The 23,196-nt window shown below is 46.0% G+C and overlaps 1 protein-coding gene across 2 annotated transcripts in view; it reads right to left on the bottom strand.

Moving 5' to 3' along the window:
• Window positions 1–1,047: 1,047 nt before the first annotated feature.
• Window positions 1,048–23,196, bottom strand: part of nrg3a (neuregulin 3a) — a 257,130-nt gene continuing 234,981 nt past the window's right edge. Inside the window, exons 4-9 of one of the 2 annotated variants that reach the window (XM_076974131.1) lie at window positions 22,374–22,400; window positions 17,784–17,886; window positions 16,123–16,237; window positions 12,294–12,415; window positions 9,414–9,599; window positions 1,048–3,447 (exon numbers count right to left, since the gene is read on the bottom strand). In XM_076974131.1, coding sequence (XP_076830246.1) covers window positions 2,934–3,447; window positions 9,414–9,599; window positions 12,294–12,415; window positions 16,123–16,237; window positions 17,784–17,886; window positions 22,374–22,400 — 1,067 coding nt within the window. In that variant the 3' untranslated portion in view covers window positions 1,048–2,933. The remainder of the gene's footprint in view (window positions 3,448–9,413; window positions 9,600–12,293; window positions 12,416–16,122; window positions 16,238–17,783; window positions 17,887–22,373; window positions 22,401–23,196) is intronic. The other variant, XM_076974132.1, reaches the window with a different exon arrangement.

Below are 23,196 nucleotides of genomic sequence, written 5' to 3'. Positions count from 1 at the left end.
AAAAATTCAAGTAGGATTTATTAACGGTCCAGTCGCTCTGTAAACAAAGCTGGGTTTGTTTTCTCAGGCTGTGCTGTGCAGTGGTCACACCCCTGACTGCAGCTCCGCCCCCTCCTTACCTCACCCTGGTATGATACCGTGAACTGTGATGACATGTTTCATCTGATATCACCACCCATCAAAAACAAACTTTTACTTATATGTGCTATATAGCTCTGTTGTAATGTGCTATGTATTTTACAGATATAGGTTAATCATAATGTATTGGTTTAATGTTTTGTTTTCTCCCTCTCAAAGGAGGAGTGGGTTTTGTTTACTCTCAGATCCTTCTCAGTTCTTTACTCTCAGTTCTTCCATCGAGGTCTGGGACCCAACCAGCGGTCTCATCAATATTCATGCTGCCTAGTTGGCTGATTGGTCCTTTGCTTTGAAATGGTTTATTTTCAAATCATCTGTTGTATGTAAATGAGGAGCATGCGTGTCGTTTTCCCTCACAGGTGTACTCGAGAAACCAAAAATCAAGTTCAAAACTGTAGATTAAAACAGTGCTGTAGGAAGTCAAAATAGGATGCAGCTAATACTCGTCTGGTTTCTTGCATGATGTTGCCTGTAATGTAATGACACCAGGCTTGTGTTTGAAGACATGTCCATTTTCACCCTGTTGTCCCGTGAACACCTCAGAGCTGATAAAATGTTGTTTTTTATTTTCAGGAGGTAATTTTTTCCTCCCTCCTCAGTTCCTTTAGCTCATTAGTTTTTGCTAGAATTTGCTTTAGTTCTTCATACCAAAGTAACCAGCATGACTGATGATTCACTCTATTTTCCCTGATTTAATGATAAGGAATCACATTTTACATTATAGTGTTTGATTGGAATGTTCCATTAAGAAGCACAAAGGAAACAAGTTGTTACATGAATAAGTAGTAAACAAATGGAAATTATAAAATAAAAACAGACTCCCATACGTCAACAGGTGCTGCCTACACCCCCTGGTCCTTGGTGGAGCCACACCCCTGATCTCTGGTTCAACCACACTCCCAATCCTTGGTGGAGCCACACCCCTGATCTCTGGTTCAACCACACCCCTGATCTCTATTTAAACCACACCCCTAATCCTTGGTGGAACCACACCCCTGATCTCTGGTTCAACCACACCCCTGATCTCTATTTAAACCACACTCCTAATCCTTGGTGGAACCACACCCCTAATCCTTGATGAAACCATACCCCTAATCCTTGGTGGAACCACACATCTAATCTTAATCCTTGGTGGAACCACACATCTAATCCTAATCCTTGGTGAAACCACTTCCCTGATCCTTAGTGGGCTGCCTGTCTTTATCTGATGCTATATGTCAGAAAACAGGGCAAATACAGACCATGCTACTTGTTTTTCAAAAGAATTAGGGGTTGGATCGAACACATTTTTTGGGTTGCTACTACCTTTTGTACATGTGTATGGTAGTTAAAAACATTTAGCAAAAAACAAACAAACAAACACACATATGGCTATGAAAGCGCCATATAAGGTCATCACCTCACCGCATGGTGTCCCTAAAGGTGTGTCTGTTTGTCAATCACTGTGTAAAGGTACAAGTGATACTCTAGTCATGATACTGCAGTGATACCCCAGTCATGACTCTATGCCTTTCTGGTGCAACTGCAAAAAAAAATGTCAACATGCATTATTTTGTGAATTGGGGGCCGTTGGACCATAGTAAACAAACAAGGAGAAATAGCTTCACCAAAAGATTCATTGTTATTTTTTTCACATTTGGTTGTAAATTCAAACGGAAATGGTTCGTCCCAATCTGAAAGTACCACAGAAACTGTTCATAAACTGTTCATAAACTGTTTTTTTCCACAGTCCCACCCACTAGCCCCTCCCACTAGCCCCTCCCATTAGCCCCTCCCATTAGCCTTTCCCCCAGAAAGCAGCAGATCCAGTCACCAGAAACAAACATGAAAGTAAAACACATAAGCTCCTCCTCTCCGGTGGAGCCTCCCGGAAGCCCCTCCCACTGCTTCCTGTCCTCTGCAGCTGGAACTTCCTCTGGAACCAGAAGTCTGAGCTCCAGATGAGTGAGGTGCATCTGTGTCACAAGGAGGCGCGATGTAAATCCCAGACAGTTCCTGCAGCACACGTCCCACTGCCACCCCGTCTGAGCAGTGAGGAGAGCGATCGCCCAAGTACAAAACGAACAGGAGAAAGAACCGGGACAGCAGAACTGAACGCCAGATCTGTCTGTTCTTCCAAAAGTCTTCAGGCAGTGTTCAGATTCCACACGACCCATCTGAAATGATTTTTGTTTGTTTGTTTAGTTCTGTTGTAATCCATGTCCATGTGTGAACGTGGTCAGGCGTTTCCAAGACAGCAGGAAACCCACTCGGCTGGGCAGGAGGAGCGTGGTGGCCAGCAGGGGGCGACAAACCCAGCTAAGGCTGCAGCCCTTCAGGAACACACAAAGAAGGCTTGGTCCAACCTCCAGAATGGCCACGATGCGAAACGCAAATAAAAAAATATCCTAGCCTGCAATATGTGGAGGAGTCAGTACAAAACAAACAAATGTCTGTACCATTCCACACATCCATTGTCCTGTGTACCTGGTCACCTTTTTAATTGTGATATATTTATAGCCATTTATATATAGATATCTATGTATATTTTATACAATTAAAAACACAAAGCTGACAGACTATTTGGTTTCATTTTCTAATTAGAAGTTTGTCATTTAATAAATGCATATAAATAATTTCTGTTGTTTTTGAATTTTGAGACTGTCATTTGCCTTCTTTGCTGAATGTATCAGGCCAGTAAAGGGCCCGTTTCATGGGAAGCATTACACATAATTCCATTCCATCATTTTGGCAGAACACTCTATGACTTTCCGTCCAACACACAGGGCACATTTGTGATGGGTCCCCGCAAGACCTCATTGGCTAGACTGTACACAGTCTTTGTGTGCGTCTCTGGGATTCACTAACTGAGTCTCCGTGGGCCCGCTGGGAGACACTCCCCCCAGTCCCGCCCCCAGCCCACTGTCAAGGAGAACGCAAACGGTCTCTCTGGCCCCCAGAGGAGTAGGAAAACCTTCCTGCTTCTGGTGGGCGTGGTCTTGCACTCGGTATCGTTCCCGCATTTCCTCCTTCTGCTTTCCAGGCGGCCTGTCGGGGAGGGCAGTGGAAGGGCGGAGCCAAACCGAGGGGCCGTCCTGCGTGCACCCCCGCAGCATGGCAGTCTGGTCGTCCACGCCCACGGCGGCCGTTTGCATACAGGACACTTCGTTGGGACTGGAGTGGACGGAGGGGATGATGGGGATGGAGGCGGGCCGGTATGGAGCAGAGAAGCACTGCTCCACCCGCCCCCCATGCCACACAGAGGAGTATGAACACTGCAGATGCTGGAAGGAGTTACGGCGAAGTTCACCCTCCGGCTTCTCCAAACCCCTGCAGACAGATGGACAGAATGTTTTTTTTAAAAAGGACAGAGCACAAGAGACCTTTAAAGACCTTAAAGCAGACTTAATGCAGTCTTAAAACAGTCTTATAGCAGTCTGAAAGCAGTCTTTAAACAGTGGTCCCATAAGCTGGTCTATTGCTCTTTGTTCACCAAACACATCTTTTCGAAGACCTAACCGAGCCACTACATCCATACATCCCATTTACCGTCAATACAGATTAACTGTGGTTGGAATGCCACATTGTTCCTATGGCGACTGGGAGTGGAAGCCTCAGTTGATTGCCGAAGATCGAGCCCACGAGGCGCCTGGGCGTGAATGCTATGCATTACTGACGCTGGCTGGGTACGTGGTCTGCAGAAGACATCACTCCCCTGCACCTCGCTACCGAATGAGAAAGACATCACATCTCCATCGTGGATGACAGAGGAGGAGGGACGAAACCAGACCCTGGGGGACAAACCCACATCTCACGGAGGTGTCCGGATTGCACGCCTCAGGGCTTATCTTGCCACGACGAACCCAAACCCCTCCTCACGTCGATATTTAACCCAGCATGCCTGTCTCTCAGAATCCCCTAATCACAGTTAAGCCTCTAGCAAAGGCGGACCAAGCCACCTGAACACTTTATATTAAAGAACAGACACTATTCAACAGGAAAGGGATATTTTATCATATCTATCTAATCATCTCCAGGCCTGATAGCTGAAGAGTGAGGAGCGATTAAAGAGGAGAGTGGAGCAGTAAAGGAGAAGAATGGAGCAGTAAAGGAGAAGAGTGGAGCGATAAAGGAGAAGAGTGGAGTTGAAAAGGAGAACAGTGGAACAGTTAAAGAGAAGAGTGGACCAGTAAAGGAGAACACACTCCATAAGTGGGAGTTCAGATATGGAGGCTAGGTCAGGAATGAAGGCTAGGTCAGGTATGGAGGCTAGGTCAGGTATGAAGGCTAGGTCAGGTATGGAAGCTAGGTGAGGTAGAGAGGCTAGGTCAGATACTGTATGGAGGCTAGGTCAGCTATGAAGGCTAGAAAGGTCAGATATGGAGGCTAGGTCAGGAATGGAGGCTAGGTCAGATATAGAGGCTAGGTTAGATATGGAGGCTAGGTCAGATATGAAGGCTAGGTCAGATAGGGAGGCTAGGTCAGGTATGGAGGTTAGGTCAGGTATGGAAGCTAGGTCAGATATGGAGGCTAGGTCAGGTATGAAGGCTAGGTCAGGTATGGAGGCTAGGTCAGGAGTCAAAGTTAGGCATCACAGTTCAGACACAACTTCATTTCTGAGCACATGATTAGTGGATTAATACCCATTTCTGGGATTTAATCACAAGAATTCATGAATATGTAATGAATACATAAGAATAAATGGTATAATAGACAGCATACATATGTAATGAACAAATAAGAGCTTAGGTACCAGAAACAATCATGATATTTTCTTCTCTATGGTGTAGGGGTTTTAGTTATGAGATTGAATTAACCTACCTGCTTGCCTACAATCAAGGATGGAAATAGGTGCAGAAGAAGAATTGACGTGCATAAAATTCAAATATCTGACTCCAAATTGTAGTTGGTAAGAATCTAAAAGAACTCACTTCTCAAAGAGATCAGTACAGGTTATAGAATATACCTAACCAACTTTATAAAGTTCCTTGCTATAAACAATAGCCTGCTTTGTCAGAGGTTTATCATAAACATGCGTAGCAGATGGGATACTTAGAGGGAATTGGTATTAGCATTGATTTACCTTTTAACTGATACTAATAATGAGCTCATCTGGCCCAGTATACACTAAAAAAAATAAAGCATTGGCTCAATGTAATAAAATTGAATTAATCAATCACACGAATTTTTTTTCATTGAATCAATCCAAAAAACTAAATTCATTTAATCATGAATTAAGTTTTTTGGATTGAGTCAATGAAAAAAAAATCGTGTGATTGATTAATAGAGATAGAGGATGAAGAAAAGCAAGAGCCCAGAGGAAGAAGAAGACGAAGAAAAAGAGACCCCTGCACCCACAAACTTCTCCTTTTATACCCCCCCCTCCCCAGCATCTCAGAGGGACAGCAATTACAAAAACCAGGTTAACCAATGGGAACCAACCAACGCCTGCGCACGCCATGGTTGCATTATCAATATAGTTTCCCTCCTCTGGATTTTTGGATTAAGCAGTTTCTGCCTCGGTTACCGAACTTGCTTCAATACATTGTTACTGTTAAAAATGCACTTCCAATAAAAAATTTTTCCAAAAAAAAATTTTATTTTGCTGCAGAATGTAACTACTAAAGTAACTTGTAATCTAACGTAGTTACTTATAAAATCAAGTAATCAGTAACATAACTAAGTTACTTTTAAAAGGAGTAATCAGTAATCAGTAATCCGATTACTTTTTCAAGGTAACTAAGCCATCACTGTTCACTAGTTGCCTGTAGACCTGGAGTCACGCTGCAGTTTTTAATACAGGTGCCACACAGCAACCAATGAAGATCGCACCCGCCCACATCGCTATGGCCACTGAATTACAATACCGGGTTATTGTATGGGTTCTTCAATCAGGACTTCAGACACTGGGTCCCCATTTTGGGCACACAGCTGCAAGTTCGATTAAAAGAGCTGAGGTTTTCAACCAGAAAGTAGATTAAGGTTGTCTGGGGCCACGCTGGCGAGGAGAAGATTCTGGTTTTAATAGTGTGCTAACTGTAATCTCCTTCCCAGCATGTGGCTCCGTGTCCTTCGATCCGTCTCCTCCTCACAGGGAAGCGGAAGGGCGGATCTAATGTGGAAGACACAGGGACTCCAGCAGCTCTGTCCCTCTCAGCTGAGCTGCAGGTTGGACACCATCCCGACAGCGTGGAGTTACTTTGGAGCGGGGCCAGGCGGCACGTGTGCTGTGATCTGGTCACATGGGCATTTGGAATGTGCTGAGATTTGGCCCTAATGAGTTTCAAGAGTGATGGGTAAATAGAGTGATAAGTGAAGGATGAATAGTGATAAGAGTGATGGGTGAACAAAGAGTAATAAGAGTGAAGGATGAATTTAGAGTGAAGGGTGAACAAAGAGTGATGAGTGAAGGGTGAATTTAGAGTGAAGGGTGAACAAAGAGTGATGAGTGAAGGGTGAATTTAGAGTGAAGAGTGAGTAAAAAGTGATGAGTGAAGGGTGAGATGGAGATGTGAAAAGGCCACTCTGGACTTGGTGTGTGTCCTTGCCTCCTGAGTAGCAGTAGCTCTGTAACGCTAGGATGAGGTTGCGCTTGGACAGAGCGGTGGTACTTAGAGCGGTGGCGATCTAGTGTAGTGTACACTGCAGTGTAGTGAACTGTAGTGTAGTGTGGTGTAGTGTAGTGTACACTGTAGTATAGTGTAGGGTAGTGTAGTGTAGTGTAGTGTACATTGTAGTGTAGTTTCGTGTATAGTGTAGTGTAGGGTACATTGTAGTGAACACTACAGTGTATTGTACACTGTAGTGTAGTACAACTGTAATGTAGAGTAGTGTACACTGTAGTGTAGTGTACACTGTAGTGTAGTGTATTGTAGTGTAGCGTACACTGTAGTGTAGAGTAGTGTAGTGTACAATGTAGTGTAGAGTAAACTGTAATGTAGAGTAGTGTACACTGTAGTGTAGTGTACACTGTAGTGTAGTGTATTGTAGTGTAGTGTACACTGTAGGGTAGTGTACACTGTAGTGTAGTGTAAACTGTAATGTAGAGTAGTGTACACTGTAGTGTAATGTACACTGTAGTGTAGTGTACACTGTAGTGTAGTGTATTGTAGTGTAGTGTACACTGTAATGTAGTGTACACTGTAGTGAAGTGTAGTGTAAACTGTAATTTAGAGTAGTGTACACTGTAGTGTAGTGTATTGTAGTGTAGTGTACACTGTAGTGAAGTGTAGTGTAAACTGTAATGTAGAGTAGTGTACACTATAGTGTAGTGTAGTATACACTGTAGTGTAGTGTATTGTAGTGTATTGTAAACTATAATGTAGAGTAGTGTACACTATAGTGTAGTGTAGTGTACACTGTAGTGTAGTGTATTGTAGTGTATTGTAGTGTAGTGTACACTGTAGTGTAGTGTATAGTAGTGTAGTAAATGTAAATGTGCCATATTTTGTCAATTGTGATTTTTCACCGCAATCAAAATTTGTCTTCCATTTTTTACCCATCTGTGCAGTTAGAACACACACACACTAGTGATTATTAGGGGGCTGTGGATCACACATGCCCAGAGTGGTGGGCAGCCCTAGCCCAGTGCCCGGGGAGCAGTTGGGGTTAGGTGCCTTGATCAAGGGCACCTCAGTCATGGCCTCAGGTCTGGGAATCGAACCCATGACCCTCCGATCACAAGACCAGTTCCCTACCACCAGGCCATGACTCCCCCATGTCATGCAGTGTAGTGTATACTGTAGTGTAGTGTTGTGTAAGTGTATACTGTAGTATAGTATACTGTAGTGTAGTGTAGTATAGTATAGTGTAGTGTAGTGTACACTGTAGTGTAGTGGAGTATAGTGTAGTGTAGTGTAGTATAGTGTAGTGTAATGTAATGTAGTGTAGTGGAATGTAGCGTAGTGTAGTATAGTGTAGTATAGTGTAATGTAGTGTAGTGTAGTATAGTTTAGTGTAATGTAGTGTAGTGTAGTATAATGTAGTGTAGTGTGTGCTGGCCTTTGATGCCGTTTTACAGTGATGACAGTATGGATGTGACGGGCGAGCAATGAAAGGTCTAATATTTTGTACTCCTTCTCCCTCTCTTTTTGATCATATGTAAAGCAGCGTTACTGAATTTCTGTCTCTCTCTCTCTCTACCTCCCTCCCTCCCTCTCTCTCTCTCTCTCTCTCTCTCACACACACACACACACATACACACTCTCTCCCTCACTCCTTCTGCTCCTCCCTCCTCCCTCCCTCCTCAATCTCAGGCCATCTCCATGGCAACGGGTCCTTTCTTGGGTGGAGGATGTTCTACTGCAGGCTGTGGGAATAGATGTAGATGTAGGTCATGGCTGACACCCCCTCCCACCTCCCGCAGTGATGTGGCAGCAGGCTGGAGGTACCTGCCCAGAACCGGCCAGGGCAGACTCCACCCCCACTGGGTAACATGTACCCGCCCACACGCTCTGCTCCAAGGCCTGCTACATATACTCATGCATATACAAATACACTTTAAGGATATAAATACATGTTCATCATATAGCAGGCCCCCATGACTCTCTGTAATGTTTAATTGTCTGTGAGAGGGTTTTTTTTCTGGGATGTCCTGGGCCTAATGCAGGTTGTACCTGCTGCTGGACTTTATTAAGACCTCAAACTGGGCAATCTGTGCAAGGAATGTACACATGCATGCACACACACACACACACACACACACACACACACACACACACACACACACACACACACACACACAAAAAAAAAGCACACAAACATGCACACACACAGACACAGATATATACACACATACATTGAGAGAGGCAAGGACACACACTAGCTACTCTAGGGTTTGGGTTAGGGTTAAGGTTAGAGGTAACAATGGTGTCCTGGTGAAGGCTGAGCTTGTCTGAATATATCTGCTCCATTATTCTGTAGAACAACCAGAACATCTGCCTGGTTTCTTTTTTAACTACATCAAATGATAGAGAGGAAAGTACCACGAGGTCTGCTGAAGTGTAGATTCACATCTGAGGCTTTGGAAAGACAGGGGCCTGGAGAGAAACTGTGTGTGTGTGTGTGTGTGCGCGCGTGTGTGTGTGTGTGTAAGGGATCATTTGTGTCAGACAGAGAGGAGGAGTTGGGGACTCTAGCTGTGAGAACATGTATATTTTTAAGTGTGTGAAGATGTATGTGTCTCCACACTGATCTCTTCCATTTGTGAAAGTTTCATTTTACAGCGCAAGTCCGTGAGCCGCCATGACAGTGCGCCATGTTTCCGGATGTTTTTATTAATGTATCTTCTCACTCACAATCTTATTGGTTCTGCGTCCTTCTCACAGCCCTCGGGTTCCTGCAGGTGCTGATAGGCGGGCCCAGAATCTCTTGAGCCTCCAATGGGATTGAGTCTTCCTCTGGGGATGGGCGGGGTTCTGCGTGCTGGCAGGCGGAGAGCTGAGTGGTTTCGTTGCTCAGTGCTGTGAGACAGTGAGCTAGTCCTGCAAACAGCAGTTAAAACCATCACCATCTCTCCCTGCTCTTAAAGACATGGAGGCTCAGAAATATTGTCTTGTTCTCTGTCAAAACAAGCAAACCACAGAAATCATGGAAAGTTTTAGTTCTTTGCCAGATGATGCGTGTACACACACACACCGTATGTGGCATGATGATACTTCACCTGTTTGTTTCACACATAAGCACTGAATTCTGCACAGTTACACCAAGGCTTCCCTCTTCTATAATCGCCCCTAGTCTCTCCCTCCCTCTCCTTCTCTCCCTCTCTCTCTCCTTCTCTCCCTCCCTCTCCTTTTCTCTCTCTCTCCTTCTCTCCCTCTCTCTCTCCTTCTCTCCCTCCCTCTCCTTTTCTCCCTCTCTCTCCTTTTCTCTCTCTCTCCTTCTCTCCCTCTCTCTCTACTTCTCTCCCTCTCTCTCTCCCTTCCTCTCCTTCTCTCTCTCCTTCTCTTCCTCTCTCTCCCTCTCGCTCCTTCTCTCCCTCTCTCTCTCTCCTTCTCTCCCTCTCTCTCTCTCTCTCCCCTTCACTCCCTCTTTCTCTCTCCTTCACTCCCTCTCTCCTTCTCTCTCTCTCTCTGCCCCTCCTCTCTCCTTCCACCTGGGGCTTCTTATGAAAACAGGGGTGATGTGTTGACACACTTGAATAACAAACGACCTGAAAAGACCTGAAAGGAGCTTCAGTCTCATCTCCATCTCCTGGAACCCCTGCTGATCCACCACCCGTCCACCATATTACAAATAAATCACCTCACTCTCATTAGATTTTATCCAAATCTACTGTGCAAGCCAGTGGGGATAACGCATATCAGTGAATAAAGTCGTGTTAGCACAGAGATTAAGTGAGTTATTTTGGCTGGGGTTCCTGTTGCCTTGTTACGCTGAGACAAGACCAGTCAATCTAACTGGGATGATCTTTCTGATCTTCTGAAGACATAACCAGTAGATAAGAGCTGTGAGAGCTACTGTCCACGGGTGGCAAAGAGTGTCCACGCAAACCCCACGTGGCTACTGAGTCCGTTGTCAACTTTCTCACACACACACACACACACACACACACACACACACACACACACACACACGTATAAAAGGTTTTTCATTTTTCATTTTAATAGCCAAATATTTTCCTTTGTGACTTTGCATTTCATCTTTTTCCCCTGAGATTAAACCTGAGGAATAATTTCAGTATTTGATTGACTATTTGACCAACCAATTAAAAAGTCATTTTGAGAAGCTTAAGCAACTGTAACCAATGAAAGCTGGTCAGTGAAACAAACCATATTTCTCAGCAAGCCGTTGCCTGGTTATTGTCTGCGTCAACCTGTTCTAACGTAAACGAAGGACAGATTTACTTGAATGAACCTACGTTTCCAGTCCACAATATATTTCACTCTAAACAGATCATTCTGTTTTTCTCTACAATCTCATGAGCACTTCTAATACTGTCTCTTCCAATAATATGTTACCTAACAGTCTGGAATACCAGGCGATGGATCTGGGGACTGATACATGGGCTTTGTCCCTGGGGCGTGATGAGCAGACAGGATGTGATCAGTGTGACATGATAAATGTCTTGAAGTGATCGGTACGATATGCAAGACAATGGCTGCTTTAACATGCATGCGCTAAAACATTTGAAAGATGCACTTATACGCATGACTCGATCCGTATGTCTGCACTGTAGGCCAGCGAGGTCCAATCACCCTGCGACCCGGGGGGAGAGGAATTGGTGAGAGTGCGACCCAAACCAGGCCCAGGTGGATGTCACCCCCAGGACCGGGTTGCGTTTGTCCAAACACTCCCTATACTGCAGATCCAGAGAAGCAAACACTTGCCCTTCAACAGCAAAGGGACAAATGAGGCTACGGACCAGGAAGCGGGTGGGTGGAGACACTACAGATCAGACAGTGGGTGGGTGGAGACACTACAGATCAGACAGTGGGTGGGTGGAGACACTACAGATCAGACAGTGGGTGGGTGGAGACACTACAGATCAGACAGTGGGTGGGTGGAGACACTACAGATCAGACAGTGGGTGGGTGGAGACACTACAGATCAGACAGTGGGTGGGTGGAGACACTACAGATCAGACAGTGGGTGTGTGGAGACACTACAGATCAGACAGTGGGTGTGTGGAGACACTACAGATCAGACAGTGGGTGTGTGGAGGCGGAGGACATGGATGAACAGGAAATGGTCCTAATCCAGTATGAAGCTGGTATATGAGCCTGCACACGGCACGATCTGGGTTATTCACATTAATCTCGATCTGCTCCTGCGCCTTCAATGTCACCAGAGAAACTCATATTAACATGTTTATCACCAATTACAATTACTATCATTCTTTTGAGAGCATTCAATAAAACTGCTATTATCACAGGGTACCCTGCCATGGAGATAATTAAATTTTTCTCTTCGCTGCTTTTGACCACATTATAGCAAGTAGTATCTCACAGCTCTCCTTGGTATATAATTACCATGTCCGTTATCATCATACAAGAGTCTAAAAGGCCATGGACAGGGCACCGAATGGCAGTCCTCCTGAGGAGATCAACGTTGCTTTTAGCTGGGTTAAAGCAACATTTAGACGAGGACAATCCGTTATCTTCAGTGTAACTAAGTGCACAGATTGCTACGAGAGTAGGGCTGGTAAAAAGAGAGGAATGTAGTCAGTAGTCAGTTACCTGTGGTGTCTTCCTGTTATCACTCCCCTTGGGTGGACAGATGATGCTGCAGAACTTTGGGCAAAGCTGGGCTCACTGACAGCGCCTCCATGTGGACCGGAGGACTTTGAGCTTTTGCAAAACTGAAAAAAAAAAAATGCTGTATTATTTTCATTATCAAAACATAGGCTTTATACATGCATCTTATAATAGTAATAATATATAATATTATTGTGGTATCTTTACTGTACTGTTGTGAGCGTGTTGGAGTGAGTTATCTCGTGTTGGAGTGAGATATCTCATGTAGTTTGCCGTGGGATAAACTCATTTGGCAGGTTTTTTTATCTAAAGAAAAAAGTCTTGACCACGTTCAATACCCAAACAGCAAGACACATTACTGGATACATTATAACCCATTTAAACCGCGTCCTTTGAAATTCCCATTTCTGCATTCTGCAGAAAATAATCTAAATGTCATTGTGGTATTTAATCTTCTCCATCCCGCAGAGACAAGAAGAGCACTAGAATGAGATCAAAGGGAGAGGAAAGGAGAGAAGAGAGGAGAAGAGGAGGGGAGTAGGAGAGGAGAGAAGGGAGGAGAAGAGAGGAGAGAAGATAAGGGAGGAGAAGAGGAGAAGAGGAGAGGAGAGAAGAGAAGGGAGGAGAAGAGGAGAGAAGAGAGGAGAAGAGGAGAGGAGAGAAGAGAACAGAGGAGAAGAGAGGAGAAAAAGAGAGAAGGGAGAAGAGAGGAGAAGAGGAGATGAGAGAAGATAAGAGGAGAAGAGAGGAGAAAAGGAGAGAAGAGAACAGAGGAGAAGAGAGGAGAAGAGGAGAGGAGAGAAGATAAGGGAGGAGAAGAGAGGAGAAGAGGAGAGAAGAGAAGAGAAGAGAGGAGAAAAAAGGAGAAGAGGAGAGGAGAGGGTGTGTATTTTGGGTGTGGAGAGCTGACGGCTGAATGAGGTCCAGGGCATTAGCATCAGCGTAATTGGATAAAGCAACACGTTCACCCTGCAGGGCTCTTGCCTGATAGTGGTCACGTGGGGGCAATATGTAGAGCACAGATAAGGTTAATGTTCTCAGAACTCAGGAAGACAAACTGCACTGACGTGTAACGAAACAGATCATCACAGGGAGATTCACTTCTATCAGGAGCATCAGCCACATGCATGAACAACCCTCTAGAAACGAACATGTGATTTAATCCCATCACATACTACATACACGCATGGAAGAAGGACCTAACAGTTCTAGGTCACCCGACACTCTTCATTATGAACCAGTATATACCAGTCACTGCCACAACTACCAGCTGGAAGTTTCACTTATAGGCTGAAACTCCGCCTGCGATCTGAAACTCCACATCCGATCTGAAACTTCTGCAGTTATTACCCATTGCAGAGTAATCAATGATATGGCAAAAAATTATCTGGCATATTTTTGTAAGAGCCCTGACAAAGTGGTCATGTATAAAAAAGTATTATAATCAATACAGCTCGATAATCATAATGGAGGTCACATAACAACAATCACTGCAAATAAGTATTTTGCTTACACAAACTAGATTACTCTGCCAATCCTCCCTCTTTCCCTCTAAGTGAAATTAGTGAAGAGGGGAGAGAGTAGCAGGTGTAATGATCAGCTCGGGCGGGTACGGGGGGAGAGAGTAGCAGGTGTAATGATCAGCTCGGGCGGGTACGGGGGGAGAGAGTAGCAGGTGTAATGATCAGCTCGGGCGGGTACGGGGGGAGAGAGAAGCAGGTGTAATGATCAGCTCGGGCGGGTACGGGGGGAGAGAGGCCCACGGGTGTTTCAAAAAGCAAACAGCGAACAGAGAAATAATCGCAGCGCTAGCTGACCTAATGAGATGAATGAGGGCGGCTGTGTGCGCTGGGGTAGTCCACTAAATGAGGCAATGTGTTAGGATATTTCCTGAAGTTTCTTCCCCCACCAACTATATATCAAGCAGGTTCACACATCTGATTGTATGATATTGACCTTCGTGATATAAGAAGTACTCTGTATATTTTTGTGAGGTTTATCTGATTATACGGAATAATATAACCAAAGAGCCACATAAAACAAAGCCTCGGATACACTCAGATGACGGCACAAAGAGAAGAAAGTGTAAATGTTTTCACTTTCTCAAGGTGGATCATTTTAAGACATCACATTTTGAAAAATATGTATGCGTCTCTTTTCAGCAAACGTTGAGTCATCTGTACGGATGTGCTAAAAAAGGAAAGGAGACAAACCTCACCCATCCTGTTTGGAGACGACTTCGTACAGCCACAGAAGAAGGACTGTAATGTTCCTCCTTCAAGATGACTCAGATCAAACCCAAAATCAGCCTCAAAATCCAGCCTCAGGTATTAATGTGGGAAACGTGCTCCTTAGGGTTTGAGCTAAACATCGCATCTGTCCAGGACGGCTGGCTGCTGAGCGTTGCAGTCAGGCTTTAAGCGGTCCTGCCGCATGGCCTCGTGCTCTTTGGCCTCAGGGTGTTACACTCAGTCCTGCCATCAAAGCTGGTGTCTGGTGGGAAGCAGCACACTACTGAAAGGTGGAGGCAGGGTCATAAACGTCCTAGCCTAGCCAATTAAGCTGCTCTTTGTCCAAATCAATACAGGGATTCTCTTCAATAAAGAGGAGGTTGTGCGGGGTGTAATAAGTGCGGCGTGTTCTGGCCCCGCCGTTCCTGTGGAGCGCCGCGTCACACAGCCGTGGGCGGAGGACACGCTTCACATAATGGATGTTTTAATCTTGCTCGGCCAACTATCACGGTCAGGCTTTCATGATCGGCGCGACGTGTCTGGTTTTCGATCGCGTCCGCAAGTCGCTCGGTGGACGTAGGTGAGGCTGAGTGGTGTTTGGTTTTAATACCGCTTGGTCTTCTGGTTTGAGTATGGTCGGGAGGGAAGAGATTTGGAAGAACTCTGCTGAGAACACTAATTAAAAATGTCTTGACCATGGCTGTTTTATGAACAGCAATCTGTGAACGAGCAAAAGGAGGAAGTGGTGTGCAGGCGGGTCTACTGTTTCCTACTGGAATATTCCGCTGTTCAGGCACGCGTGAGAGAATTAAGCATGATGTTAGACATCATGCGATTACGCCCACTTCATTTCCACATGTTTGCAGGTGAGGGTGTAATCTCAGAGGTTCTTCTTGTCTTATCGACCCAAAGCTTTTTTAATAGGCCAAGACAACGAGAGGAATCGATTGCGATCTTCTTCTGTGCCACACATATATCACATGTTTGACACGTTTTCTTTTTCCTCATGTTTACTGATACGTAGTGGTTTATGTCAGTAGGAAAAAAAATCACGGGAAAACAAATAATGTCTCGGGAGCGCGGCTCTAATTTTATTTCTATGGAAAATCTTGAGCATCCTTGTCACAGGGCCACTTTTGATTGGTTGCCTTGTCATTTGCAAGTCTCCTGACAGAGTGTGTGATTGCTTGTGAGATTAACCATGCTTGAGTCACTGGGTTTGACTGACATTCAAATTACATCTGTGTTTGCCATGCAAATAAGACAGACTGGCTCATGGCGAGGTAGATCTGTCGACAGAGGCTATTGGGTTGGTGATAAATGGGAACAAAACCCTCTCTGGAGGAGCAGGAGGGGCAGGAGGGGTGACTGAGCGGACTGCGGATGTTCCAAAGGCGGCCCTGGAGAACGAGGACAGCATGCATGAAGACCAGCTGATGCTATCGGGCCAGGCCGCACGTAGCTGACCCGCTCGTCTTCGTTTGGGGGGGGGGGGGGGGTAGTGACCCCACACATCCATGAGATGACCGTTGATCCTACACACTACATCATGCTGCAGACGTGGGTGTGAAGGCACTTACGTTCTTCTGCGGCTGCAAGCCGGGACGAGGCCTCGGAGCGCATCTGCACGGCAGCCCGGACGCTTTCGGGCCGCGGCTCTCTTTCAGGTGCGCCTGAAGCTTTTCCCTGTGTCTCCTACAGGGGGCAGTGCAATCCCGATTGAGTCACAAGGTCTATGGTGACTTATGAAGACATTTAGCACCCACAAATACACTCACTTATATGCACAAGCACACGCACACACATATATATCACCTCCACACCCACACCCTAAAATAAGGGCACGTTGTAGTTATTTTCCTGGCCAATAAATTCATTATAGGCCTATTCAAATAGCTTAGCATCCAGGTTTGATGTTGCTGTCAGACTGTTCAGTCAGTCACATCAGGATATAAGATGTTTTATTGAAATCACACGGCAATTCGTCTTACTGTGGTGCTTCTGATTCTTCGAGTGACAGCTACCTATTTCTCCTGCCGTGCGTGCCCCAAGGCAGAGGTGGACAGTGTCTGAGTCTAGCTGTGTGCTTTCAGGAAGAAAATGAAAAAGATTTGATCAGCATTTAAAAGACTCGGTGTATGCTGGCATCAAATAGCCGACCTAAAGAGCCATAATATTTGGCTTCTGCAGCAAATTTCTTTTCACAAAAAAAAAAAAAAAAAACTCTTTGGACTCTTTGAAGCTGTCCACACAGCACACGGATAATAAGGTGAGCTGTAATTCGTGCTGCGTGATACTGTCTCATCTGTTAGCACTGTGTCGATTTGAAATGTGCTTATGTGTATGTTTTTTTTTTTTTTTCTTATTTATTGAACAGCCGGCCCCTGCATCCTTGCTAAAGCATTTCATTTAATTAGGAGCACACATCTTTGGGACACAAGAATAAACCCAAACCATCTCTGTTGAGCAGAGGCTACAGACGTGCATCTGGTCATACACTAAACAAACCCATTTGCGATCATGTTCCAATAAGCTGATGCTGATAATGGGAAGGTGGTGGTGGTGGTGTGTGTGTTTGTGTGTGTTTGTGTGTGTGTGTGTGTGGTGTGTGGTGGTGGTGTTTGTGTGGTGGTGTGTGTGTGTATGTGTGTGGTGTGTGGTGGTGGTGTTTGTGTGGTGGTGGAGGTGGTGTGTGTGTGTGTGTGTGTGTGTGTGTGTGTATGTGGTGGAGGTAGTGATGGTGGTAGGTGTGGTGGGGTCATATTCTAAGATCACTGCATCAAGCAAGCACGGTTTCTAACGTGCCGCTCAAGCGTGAGGTTCCTCAGCGTCCCGTGTGACGGTATGACGGTGTGACGGTGTGACGGTATGACAGTGTGATGGTATGACAGTGTGACGGTATGACGGTGTGACGGTGTGACGGTGTGACGGTATGACGGTGTGACGGTATGACGGTATGACAGTGTGACGGTATGACGCTGTGCTGTTCGACACAGCAGAGAAGGGAGTCGCACGAAGAACATCAACAGGCAACAAACAAATAAACAAACCACAGGTGGCTTCATTCAAAACTCTTTTTAAAAACAGACACTACTTTTTTTTCGCCTGGACCGTTTTGCACGCGAACACTCCTCCAGTAAAAGCGTTTCTGCCCCGTTCTTCCCTGGAGACGGGCAGTATGTGCTCTCCTTCACGCGCTCGGGGACAGCGAGATCTTTCAGGGACGCCCGGACATACTCACTTGCTCCGGCAGTAAAGAGCCACGCACAGCGTTCCCAGGAAGCTGATCCCCATGGCGATACACGTGATTGACAGCACTTGCCGCTTGTACACCTCCTTGCTCTCTGTGCGGAGAAAGAGAAGATGGTGAAGATGAAACAAAGGCAGAGAGTCCCGGTGGCACGGAGACGAGTCAGCAGTGCTGTTCTCACACCTGGGGAGGGTGACCTGTGAAGGTGTGTTGTGTGAGGAGAAGGAGGAGAAGGAGGAGAAGGAGACATTTCAAAGAGCAAAACCCACCAAGCACACGTTGTTTTCAAGATACTAGTTTATGATCCAACAAAATGCACCACAGTATGGGCAGGGAACGATACCACCACATCAACATGGCTGGAGGCCGAGGTGCGGAACAGGCTGACCGTAGAGCAGAGAGACTGCCTGTCTCATTGGGAACTGGTGCCACTGGAGAAGACTTAAGGTCTTAATGGACACCATTAAGGATGAAAAATGGCATCTGTCGCTTCTCATACGAAGAACCAATCGCGTTCGGCTCCGCCGCTATTAACAGGCAATCGATCAGCTCAGACACAACAGGCTTTACACAATAGGTGCCACAAAATCTCTTTGGGCAGGGCGGGTGATGAATGAGTCAGGGCCACAACTGGATCATATCACATGTGTGTATATTTACAAGGACAGCGGACACATTAATTACTGGTACTGTAATTTAGATAAACTGCTGACAAAGTCCTCCAGTCACAGCGGCACATTAATTAATAAGAAAAAAATGAGAGACTTTAATAAAGGAGAGAACTTCTAAAATCAGTGATTACAGAATGTTTTAGAAAATGTCATATGCATTTTGCTTTTATTACGCCATGATCATTACTATGTGTGGTAGTCATGATGGGGTGGGGGAGGGGTCAGGGCTGGAGTGGGAGGGGGCAGGGATAGAGTGGGGGAGGGGCAGAACTACAGTGGGGGAGGGGCAGAGCTACAGTGGGGGAGGGGGCTGCACTAGAGTGGGGAGGGGCAGAACTACAGTGGGGGAGGGGCAGAGCTACAGTGGGGGAGGGGGCTGCACTAGAGTGGGGGAGGGGCAAAGCTACAGTGGGGGAGGGGGCAGGAGGGGTGCAGGAAAGTGGAAGGAAAGGTGTGGCACTTGGTCTAACCCGCTTTCCATATTGCACTGCCTCCAGCACATCAGCACTTCTAAGCCTCCCACTAATTTAGCCAATAAATCCATGACTTCAACTGGGTAATCTATATCAATTACAAGAATTACATTTACTATTACAGAATGGGTAATCTATCCCAAAATTCATGAATTACAATTATAATTACAGAATGGGTAATCTATCTCAGGTACATGGGAGCAAATGGACTCTGTGCAAAACTACAGCGTGGCAATTTTATTACATTGACAGCCTTGCCGTACTTAAGAGAAGGGTAAACACAGAACCGCAGAGCACATTCTGTTTGTTTGCATGTAAGATGTAAATATGAGCACTGTTGAGGCCATCAGATGGCCCCCTCCTCTTCCTCCTCTTCCTCCTCCTCCTCCTCTTCCTCCTCCTCCTCTCCGTCACGTGCACATGTAATTACAGCACTATGCTCTATTTCCTGGTACCCCTTGTGCCAGCGGAGGTTCCATTAGAGCGAGGTGTGTGTTTCCAGCGTGGCCCTGTCACCATGTCCCAAACAGCGGCGGAGACACGCGGATGCTGAAGACGCTGTCGTCTTCCTGGCGCTACGTCTGGCTCTGCTTCGCTCCGCGCTGGAACCCAGACGTCACGGCAGCACGACAGCCGTGGCGTGTCACACCGCGTTGGCGGAGTGTGTCTGGGTGCTTTACCCCGAACTGATGGACCCAAAAGTCTTGCCAAAGTGCAACTCTGTGGGAGCTTCCGTTTGTGTGAGTGTGCTCGTGTGTGTGCTTGTGCATTTCTGAACTAAAGGCAGTAGTAGACAGAGATGGACTGTTCTAAGCTGACAATCTCTAAGTAGGACCGGTCACGAGCGGGGGCGTTCACGAGCGGGGGCGTTCACGAGCGGGGGCGTTCACGAGCGGGGGCGTTCACGAGCAGGGGCGTTCACAAGCAGGGGCGTTCGCGAGCAGGGGCGTTCGCGAGCAGGGAACTGTATGTCATGTCTCTGGCTGTCCTGTCTCTGGGTGTCCTGTCTCTGGCTGTCCTGTCTCTGGCTGACCTGTCTCTCGGTGTCCTGTCTCTGGGTGTCCTGTCTCTCTGTGTCCTGTCTCTCGGTGTCCTGTCTCTGGGTTTCCTACTCTGTGTCTCTGTGCCAGTAGTCAGAGGTTAGTAGAAAACCAATGCGGCTAATTTGACTGGATCTGGTGATCGTGAGAGTTGGAAGAGTTTTTGCTCGGAGGGCCACTGGAACCCGTCGTGTTACTGCATGCTGCTGCCACGCCAGCCTGCACTGCGCCAGGTAATCTCAGCTACGACGGCTCCATCTCTCCGTCCTGCTGCTCTTGTTTAGTCCTAATGGCCAAGGCACAGAATCATACGACAAGTGGTAACAAGGGATCCATTTGTCATGGTTACAAAGAGCTTTCTCTGGGCAGCACAGGACAATAAGGAAGATTATCCTAGCGTGTGACTTTGGTCCTAACATGAACGTGTCTGTTAACACTGAGCAGGGATGGGAACACGACTTCTGCAGAGCTACACAAAAGCGCTTAAAGGAGACCCCAGCGTAACAACAGCAGACAAAATAGCTTTGAGGCACATTAACTTAAAGTTTATTGCAATTTACTTAACATTTAACCCTCTTGAAAAGCCAACAACCTTATTTAGAATATTTGTAAGCATGATTTAAATTGTATAATCACCCAGGCAATTTAAAATACACAATATTCTGTATATAAAACACAGAATAAAAAGTCTTTGCCCTAGTAAAATGCACAGCAGTCAGAGGAAGCTCATGTGAATCTGGTATGGTTATCACATTTTGTGAGAAAGGATGTTTTCACCAAAACTGAAGACTGTGGGCCAGCCCAAGTCCTGCGTGCAGTGTGGGTGGGGCCATAAGCCTTTGTGCAGTGTGGGCGGAGCTATACGCCTGTGTGCAGAGTGGGCGGGGCCATACGCCTGAACAACAGCCTCACTATCGACGGCCTTCTGGAGATGGAGCATTAAATCACACAGACTCCGTGGTACTTCTGGAGATGGGGCATTAATGCACACATACTCTGTGGTACTTTATTAATGCCGCAGTTAAATATTAACAAAATTTACATTTATGGCAGACACCCTTATCCAGAGCGACTTACATTTTTTATCTCATTTTTATACAAGTGAGCAATTGAGGGTTACGGGCCTTGCTCAGGGGCACCTCAGTCATGGCCTCAGGTCTGGGAATCAAACCCATGACCCTCCGGTCACAAGACCAGTTCCCTAACCACCAGGCCATGACTGCCCTAAAATGCTGAATGCTCAGGACCAGTGTGCCAGTGGACAGATGGCTTCCACATCCACGTCCGCTGTGTTGAGATCCAGTGTCACACATCGTTATATATGTACCACAGATGAGCTCCAAACAACAGGTATCACACTGGTACTCTTCCAGGTCCCATTCAAGCACCTCAGCATAGTTTAGTCACAAGTGTCACACTCATGAGGCTTGAGCAGAGACAGACTCTGTCTAACTACATCACCCGCTTCTAAGACCTCTGACCTGCTGACCTGGGATCAGTGAAGTCCTCTGACCTGCTGACCTGGGGTCTGTGAAGTCCTCTAACCTGCTGACCTGGGATCGGTGGAGACCTCTGACCTGCTGACCTGGGCTCTGTGAAGTCCTCTAACCTGCTGACCTGGGATCGGTGGAGACCTGCTGACCTGGGATCAGTGATGTCCTCTGACCTGCTGACCTGGGCTCTGTGAAGTTCCTAACCTGCTGACCTGGGATCAGTGATGTCCCCTGACCTGCTGACCTGGGATCAGTGTAAACTTCTGACCTGCTGACCTGGGATCCGTGAAGTCCTTGCCCTCTGGCCCATGCACGCGTGCTGTTAGCTACCAAGCTAACAGCATGGTGGCCCCTAAAACTCCCCCCGTGCTGTTGCCAAGGAGACCACGGGGCATTAGTATTCCACAGCAGGATAAGGCGAGTGATTGGATGAGAAGAGGAAGCTGAGTGAGAAATGGCATCTCCGCTCAGTCCTGCAATTCTGACATTTAAATCCCATGACATAACAACCACTTCTAAAGAAAAAAATCTATTGGAAGATTAAAAGCGGTTGGGAGAGAGATGGTACCGTTAAACGGTCTGACAGGACACCAAGACGAGTGCAGTTCTCACACTCCTAAATTAAGTTTGGAGACACACAGGCGTGCGGAGAAACCTGCTTCCTAAGAAATTACAAAAATACGGCACACTTTTTTAAAGGATAAACTTAGCAAAATGTTACACCCTTTTCAAACACATTCTTCTCAAACGTTCATACTGCAAACATGATGCAAAAATAAAGCACATTTTAGACTGAAAAAGAATATTTAGAGCAACATGCATGAAGAAACACAGCAGCCGCGACACCAAAGGACCAAACCTCTCAACACAACTCACTACACAACCAAGGAGAGTCGTCTCTTACCCATGAACTCGATCCCCAAGTGATCTGCTGCTCCAGTGGAGAGGTGAATAGAGGCAGAAAGACAGAAAGAAAAGAGGAAACGGTATTAATGGCGAGATACTGCATGGTTCCAGACTGTGTGCTAGCATGTATAGTGTAGTATAGTGAGGTAGAGCGCAGTATAGTGTAGTATAATATAGTGCAGTGCAGTATAGTGTAGTATAGTGAAGTAAAGTGCAGTATAGTGTAGTATAATGGTGGTTGACACTTATTCTCAGTGTTTGCTTGGCTGGCACTGATTCACATTGTTGGATTGATACTGATTCACTGTGTTTGGTTGACCGATGCTGATTGCCGGTGTTTGGTTGACTGATACTGATTCACTGTGTTTGGTTGACTGATGCTGATTGATGGTGTTTGGTTGACTGATGCGGATTCACTGTGTTTGGTTGACTGATGCTGATTAATGGTGCTTGGTTGACTGATACTGATTCACTGTGTTTGGTTGACTGATGCTGATTGACGGTGTTTGGTTGACTGATGCTGATTCACTGTGTTTGGTTGACTGAAACTGATTGACGGTGTTTGGTTGACTGATACTGATTCACTGTGTTTGGTTGAACAACACACCTTGCTGATTTTTTCCAAATTGTCCTTTGAACATGTTCCACTTTTAACTGATATCAGCTAAACGTAACAGGATTATCAACACTACTTTTCCCTCAGACAGTGGTACATGGTACAGCAATCAGAGAGCAAGTTAAACATTTTCTTTTTCTTGTATAATTTGCTGTGTATGTATGCATATTGTATTATATTAAATGTTTAGCCACAAATGGGAAGT

This window comes from Brachyhypopomus gauderio, chromosome 15 (genome assembly GCF_052324685.1).
Source record: "Brachyhypopomus gauderio isolate BG-103 chromosome 15, BGAUD_0.2, whole genome shotgun sequence".
Lineage (NCBI taxonomy): Eukaryota > Metazoa > Chordata > Actinopteri > Gymnotiformes > Hypopomidae > Brachyhypopomus > Brachyhypopomus gauderio.
This window is presented reverse-complemented; position numbering and strand designations above follow the sequence as displayed.